Source organism: Tetrao urogallus (assembly GCF_951394365.1).
Source record: "Tetrao urogallus genome assembly, chromosome: 18".
Classification (NCBI taxonomy): Eukaryota; Metazoa; Chordata; class Aves; order Galliformes; family Phasianidae; genus Tetrao; species Tetrao urogallus.
This window is the reverse complement of record NC_136831.1, coordinates 542,644-549,855: the sequence shown is the minus strand read 5'-3', so window position 1 is coordinate 549,855 and position 7,212 is coordinate 542,644. Positions and strand designations below refer to the sequence as shown.

At 51.3% G+C, this 7,212-nt stretch overlaps 2 protein-coding genes across 2 annotated transcripts; one reads left to right on the top strand and one right to left on the bottom strand.

The window, feature by feature from the left end:
* Nucleotides 1-4,094, bottom strand: EME1 (essential meiotic structure-specific endonuclease 1; the record flags this gene model as incomplete). The annotated part of the gene is made up of 8 exons (XM_079544158.1): nucleotides 1-177; nucleotides 671-860; nucleotides 1,208-1,323; nucleotides 1,828-1,963; nucleotides 2,367-2,485; nucleotides 2,941-3,033; nucleotides 3,162-3,343; nucleotides 3,416-4,094. 8 exons carry the CDS (start codon nucleotides 4,092-4,094, stop codon nucleotides 1-3), a joined length of 1,692 nt encoding a protein of 563 aa, XP_079400284.1.
* A 193-nt stretch (nucleotides 4,095-4,287) lies between these two features.
* MRPL27 (mitochondrial ribosomal protein L27) lies at nucleotides 4,288-6,242 on the top strand (the record flags this gene model as incomplete). Its single annotated transcript, XM_079544454.1, has 4 exons — nucleotides 4,288-4,309; nucleotides 4,958-5,080; nucleotides 5,824-5,891; nucleotides 6,036-6,242. 4 exons carry the CDS (start codon nucleotides 4,288-4,290, stop codon nucleotides 6,240-6,242), a joined length of 420 nt encoding a protein of 139 aa, XP_079400580.1.
* Between the last annotated feature and the right edge of the window lie 970 nt (nucleotides 6,243-7,212).

Genomic DNA, 7,212 nt, shown 5'->3' with positions numbered 1-7,212 from the left:
CTATCCAGAGACATCCAGGCACAGATCAGGGTCGTGGGAAGTCATCTGCACACAGATCCTCCTGGACAGCTCGGGCCCGACGCGGCGGCAGGTTGCCGTCACCCCGGTGCCACGGCGCACAGGGAGGGCAGCCAGCATGTTCTGCCGCTCCTGCTCTGAGGAGCACCTGCTGTAGGCCTGCGAGCAGCACAAAGGAACGGCATCATCTCTTCTCATCCACCGCTCAAAGATAAATCAGTAAATAAACCCCACACGCCTGCGACAGCTCTGCACTCTCACAATAAAACTCATTTTTCCCCTGGTCTCACTCCAGATCTCATTACGGGTTTGGAGGCAGACAGGCCCCGAAGTGCCCAGACAGAACAGGAGAACGGGCACTGTGAGGTGTGGCACTGCGCAGGCAGGACGAGCAAAGCAGGGCCGCGTTACTGTGGTGTCACTGGCAATTTCTTTGGCCTTTCTCTCCGAGGGGAAGCTCTCACACAGGCTCGTCAGTAGTCTGCTCCGTAAAGCTGAAGCAGCGTGTTGCAAGGAATTGAGTTTGTTCACCACCTTTCTAAACACTTCACGCAGAATCCTTGTGTCAAAGCTAACGTAAAGGTAAATTATTCCTACCATCCCCACAGCAGCTGTTTGCACGCAGCCCTCGGGACGCAGGAGGCATCCTTACCTGGACCAGCAGCTGAGGAGAAGGGTACGCAGACACAACAGCCTCAGCCATCTCCGCACTGACCCGGTTAAACTGTTGGATCTGCCTCTTCCAAACTTCAAAGAGGCCCTTTCCAGAAGGATCCACTTTCACGCCTCTGCACCACTTGTTCTCTAAGTAGAAAGAGAATCCTGTATTCTGCTGCTCTCGTCTGTGGATAAAGGATGAGAAAGCAAGTGACCCCCCCCAAAATTCCAATTCCTGTACCTGTTACCACACAGCCAGAGAGCCACCTCTCGTGCTGTGCTGCTAAAGACACCAGTGGCATCAGCATGCTAAAAAGGTGACCCTGCTTTCTCTACATCAGTTTCCTACACGCAGGCCAACATTTTCTATTGAAAAAGGAACCATCCTGTAGCTAGGAGAACAAGACCTTGACTTAATGCCAAGTGAGACAACTTGAAATCAAAGTCTGCCTTCACCCCGCTATTCCCCCCAGCAAGCCTGAAAGCAAAGCCTCTCCAAAGAAAACATGACCAAAATCGCCTGCTTACTCACTTGAACGGAGCTTCAGCTACAGCTTTTGTAAACATGGTGGCAAACTCTCCGAGTTCCTCCCAGCTCTCAAAAAAAGTGACTTGGACACGTGTGCAGAGTTGCAAATCCACCAAGGCCTGTAAAGGTCATTGAAACAACAAATGGAACAACTCACATTCTTACATCAAACTCCGTTCATGACTGAAAGAAAAACAAAAAACCAGTCCTAACATCCTGGTGTAAGTCAGGAACACCCATTCCCTCCCCATTTTGCAAACAGCTGAACACAAAGCGTTTGGAGGCACTTTGTTTCCTGCTGTCCAATAGCAGTTAGTGCCATATCAGCCGGGAGATTCCTGCAACATGCAGCAACTGCTCCTGGGCGGCAGCAGCTGGCTTCATCGTCAGGCCATGGAGTTCAGGAAATGCTAACAGATTCATTTTTCACTTCCAGAGTCAAGGTGAACAAGGTACGATAGCCCATGAGAGGGTTGGTTTGTAACTGAACAGAGGGGAACTGAAAGAGCTCTACTTATTGTGCACAAACCAACAGAAGCTGAAGATCCCAGTCCCAGAAAGCGCGTGACGGGGTCAAGTGTCCACGCAGAGGCAGACAACAACTGCATGCCTGTTCTACTCACGTCTTCCACATCCAGTCTGCTGATCTCCAGGCCAGGATCCTTAACCCGTTTCTGCCTCTGGCCTCCCCTGTCTTCTGCCTGGCTCCCATTTGCTGTTACCTGTTGCAGTCTCTTTTTTGACTGAGCTCTGAGACACCTAAGAAGAGGAAGCTCAGATGGGGAATTCTGAAGGGCGAGGCTGCTCTGGAGCATAGAGCACCTCAGCGCCAACACCCTGCACTAAGAGACACCGAATCTGTAGGACAGGCCATTGGGTACACAAATTCCTCTGCGGCATTTAATTATTTATTCTTAGAGCAACAGAAGCCTTTCAAGAAAGTATCTGTGAACATTTCTGCCGCCCTCATACTCTTCCCCAGGTATCTGTCACCGGTCACTGTGCTGACGAGCTAGACAGACCTTTGTTTCTGCTCCTACGTAACGGATGTGGAGCAGTTCTAGATGGGAATTTGTTACACGTCTTTGCTAGAAGGAATTAATGTAAACACTGCCTCTTTCAGTGGGACAACACTGACGCATTTGAAGAGAAAAATTCTAACCTGAAATATTTCTCTACTTCAACAACTGTTAGAGCCAGAATTTTCCCAGGCATCTTTTCCATCACGCGAGCTACAAAGCTCTGTAAGGTCTCCTTCTGCTCTGTGCAGCCCTGGGCCTCCTGCAAAGAGCAATAGGAAAAAGAATGGAACCATCCCGAGTAGCACAGATGAGACCAGCAGCCTATGGCCCGACGTTACAGCTAAATCTTTGCGTAGGTGAAGTTCTGCTCCTGGAGCTCTCGGGTGCAAACAGAGAGCACTTGATCTAGTAACAAGTTACAGTAAAGAACACAAAAATAACAAAACACACACACAAAAAAAGCCCCACAACATACTTGACCTGACAGCATCTACTAAGACAATGTTACCTCTCAAAAAACCTCTAACAAATAGTACCTAGGAAAGAAAGCTTACCAGAACTCTGCCTCAGACAATCTCAGTGCTTTTTATCAAGTATAGATCAGACTTATGATTCAATAAAACCATAGATAGCTTCCAAATGAAAAGGGATGGCAAATACCACCCTCTCCAGAAAGCCACATTCAGAGAGCACAAAAGTTATAAGCAGTCTTACTTGCTTGTAGTTACGAACCATGGACAAGAACTCTTCCAAGCCAAGCAGAACCAGGAGATTCGGCTCTTCTGTCCATTCATTACTGTCCTCAGCCTGCCCAGACACAAAAACAAACAGCCAGACCAACGGCCTGTTTACAATTCAAAATCAAACCAGTGTTCTCAATCTGAGGTAGGGAGAAGGTTAGAGGAATGTTTGCTTGGGATGCTAAAAACAATTACTATCAAGTGCAAACAACGTGCGAAGAAAAAGGCAAGATGATTTTGTCCCCACACCTGAGATAACACTGACTTCCTCCTCCAGGTAATGCTGCAGGGAACAGCCTGGCTCTCAACCACGCAGGAATAATTTGCAGACTGCAAAGCAGCGCGGATCTGCACCCCACCTTCAACCTGCAAGAGAACTGAGATTGGCACACGGGTCAGGATGCCACGGCCAGAGCTGCTGCGAGGCCAGCGCAGGCTGCAAGCAGTACCTGGATCCAGCACCACAGCGATGTATTTCTGGCACTCCCCCGGCCGCTGAGCTCTCAGCACTTTGGCGAGGTTCTTCTTTCTTTCTCTTTCCTCCTCCTGCCGCCTTTTCCTCGCTTCCCGGTCCTTCCTCCTCTTCCAGGCCGCCTGGCAAATCGCCTCCCCTTCCTCCCGGCCGTACTTCGGCTTCTTCTTCGGAGGAGAAGCTTCTGCGTTTTCTCCACTTTCCAGAGGCCCCCCAGGCCGGGCCGTACGCTCACTCACAGGGGCAGCCGGAGGGATCGCCGGCCCGCCAGAGCCGGGGGGGCTGACGGAAGGTCCTCCCTCGGGTAACAGCGCGGCTGTTGGAACAGTCCGTTCCCTGCGGCCAGCCGCCAGCCGCTCACCGCCGTGAGGACGGCCGTCCCGCTCAGCCGCAGCCCCGCCACCCGCCGGCAGAAGCCCCGGACCCGCAGCGCTGTGCATCGGCCCGCCGGGCGGCAGCCTCCTGCTGACCCTGTCAGACAGGGGAACGATCTCTATCTCATCCTCGCTGTCACTGCTCAGCATCACAACGCCGCTCCCTCGCCTCAGAGGGGGAAACGACGCCCTCAGAAGGGCCGGCCCGCCGGCTGCCGGCAGCGGCTGCAGCAGAGCAGTGAAGGCTGGCAGCTCCTCATCACCACCCTCAGCCCCCGCCATTTCCTGCGCCTCCAGAAGCGGCCGTTGAGGGTAAAACAGCGGGCGGGCGTTTGGCGCGCTGGGCGGTGATTGGCCGGATCCCGAGCGCACGCGTCTGCGGCGAGAGGCGATTGGTCCGCACGCGTGAGCGTGTGTGCGTTCGGACGAATCTCCTCCTACTGCTCCGGAAGGAGAAGTGAGGCGGCGCCGGAAGATGGCGGCCTGGGGACGGCTGTGTGAGTGAGAGGCGGTGCGGGAGGCGCGGCGGGGCGGTGAGGGTCTGTGGGATCGCTGAAGCGGAGAGGATTTGAGGCCCGGCTCGCTCTGAAGCACAGGACGGCCTGCGGGAAGCCGTGCCGGACGGTTCCCGGTTCGCGCTCTCTGAGGCCGCTCTGTGGTTAAAGGGCATCGCTGGGAAAAAACGCTGGGCTGCGTTGGGCCGAACGGCGCGGGGCGCTGCGGTCAGACGGCGCCGTTTGCGGGAAGGAGTTTGCAGGCAGTGATGTCGCGGTGGCGGCAGACGCCATCCGGGCCGTAACAAAGGTTTCCATTTCCCTGGACTTGTGCTGGTTGTAGCCCCAGGGTTTGTGCTCAGGGAGTAATTATGCCTGTGTATCGTCCTAAAGTGGCGTCTCCGCATTTTGCTTTATCAGTACTGGTTGCTTTCTTCTTGCTTTCTTCTCCTCAGCCCTTGAGATGCAGCCTATTTGCAGAGGACTTAGTGGTTGAACAATAATTTGCCCCGGGATTTCTTTTCCTCAGGGTTTTTGTTTACCTTTAAAGCCGTTAACTGACATCCTCTAAATCGGGAAAGAAAAAAACCAACACCTTCACTTACATATTTTTCAGCTGGTTTGTTGCTGTTGTTCTTGTTCCAATTCTAGTTCTGTCCGTTCCACAAACGAGCCTGGCTGCTGTCAGATGCGCTTCTAAGAAATCCGGGGGCAGCTCAAAAAATTTGGGTGGTCGCAGCCCCGGGAAGCGCTATGGAGTGAAAAAGTTAGAAGGTAGGTGAGATGTCTGCTGAGCCGTATTGGCACCCACGGGGTTTTCCTCAGGTATCCCCTGCCAGCTGGGCTGATTGTGGAGCGTTTCGGTAGGAGGCGGCTGGGGCATTTTTCCAAGAGAAAGGAAACAGGAAGTTCAGCAGAAACTCGAGTCCCGTGGGCAGGGGTGGCAGCAGGAGGGCGCGGTGAGTCAGCCCTCCCTGCCAGCAGGACTGCGAGCAGCCAGACAAAACTGCCTATGGAAAATGTACTCTGGTACTTTGCCTCCCTGCGGAGTCCAGAAGGAGGGTACCCTGTGGGACAGCTGGTAACTGAAGCGTCCTTTCCCTCTGCTCTGCGTTAAGAAGTTGGTTGTTTTAGATGTTTACAAAGGGGAGAATTATGATGTGCAGAGGAAGCCAAAGTACAGATTCTTGCAGCTCAGTGCTTAATAATTAGAGAGTTTGTTCATGAAAACATAGCAGTGTTAAAGGTAATATAACAAATGCCTTCAGCAAGTACAAAATGCCTTGTGCTCTAGAAGCAATCTCCTCAAAGACCAAGATTGCTTTTTTCCCACTGTTTATCAATTGCTCTCTATTTCCTAACAGCATTTTCATTTCGATGCTTTTTGCGTTTCAGTTTTTCCATAGAAAATTCCCACAGAAAGCTCTTAAAGTCCTGGAACCGTTTGTTCTTCTGCCAGCCTCGGGGCTCCAAGGGGCTCCATTTCTCTGCAGTCTGACTCTGCCATTCTGTTGCAGGTACATTTGTGCATGCAGGCAACATTCTGGCTACTCAGCGATTGATACGCTGGCATCCAGGGGCTCACGTAAGTCACACACCTTGTATTTTAAAACGTGGAGCAGCAGATGCTGCTGAAGCCGGGTATCAAACAACACAGACAGATGCCCTGGCCTGCTGTAGTGAAAGACCTCCAGCCTTTCCTTTCTAAGGCCATCTGGCTCTTTTCCAGGTGGGGATGGGCCGGAACAAGACTCTGTACGCCCTGGAGGACGGGATTGTGAGATACACTAAAGAGGTCTATGTGCCCCCCCCCCGCAGCAGCGAGAGCAGGGAGGTGATCTGCTCTCTGCCCAAAGGAGCGATTCTTTACAAAACCTTCATCAGTGTTATCCCTACCACGAAAGTAGGAAGCTTTAAGCTGGTCACCATGCTCTGAGTCTCCCGTGTGACACAGGAGTGGATGGGAGGAAGCAGCTGGGACAGAGCGCTACAGCTGGACTGCTGTCTGAGGAGGACAAGAAAACTTTGCTCTGAAATTAGCTGTGCTTTGCTCTCTTGCTCCCAGAGCACACACAGTAGGTGTTTGGGCATTGGAATCATCTGCTGGCTGCTGTAAGAGTGTTCAATAAACGCACTGGACTTCTTGAGGGTCTTGACTGTTCACAGAATGTTACCTGTGTTCCTTCAGCAGCTCTCCTTCCCCTGGAGAACCTGTTCCATTGTTCCACTGAATTAGTTCTATCTAGAATCACCTTTGTGACAATACTTGTCCTACTAACAATTCCATCTATTTTTATTCATTTTTAGTCACTGCTGCTATATCTGTTTCTTAGCTCCAAGACATTACAGAAAAGGAGAGATTCCTTTCCAGCTGTATCTAACTGCATCCCACAAAGCTAGATTTTTGCTGGTATCTAACTCACCTCACTCATTAACTCAAATGCCCAGAAGCATTCCGTTTACAACCATGTGAGGCAATTCTGTGCTCTTAAAGCTAATTGGTGACTGATTTTAGAGTGCCTGTTAAGAGGCGGAAGTCTGGGATGGTATTTGAAACTCAGCAGCTGGAGGTGTCTCATAAAGCCATAATCCAGAAGACTTTTCTTCTCGTCTTTCCTGAGTCATTCCGTGATTGCTTATGTTACTTGAAAGAAAGAAGCCTGGATGCCTCATAGCCAAACTGATCTCATTTTATCTACAGGTTTGTAAACAATTTGAAGCTTAGGCTTTACAGTAGAAAACAGGTTATCAAAATTGGTAGTGTAGTGACATTAATAGATTGTCTTCTCCTCAAAAGAAGACAAGGTAAGATGCACCAGAAGTGCATTTCCACCTTTGCTTTACATTCCCCATGGAGGCTGCCGGCCATTTTGCCCACTCTGCTGCCCTTTTGCACACCCAGCTGT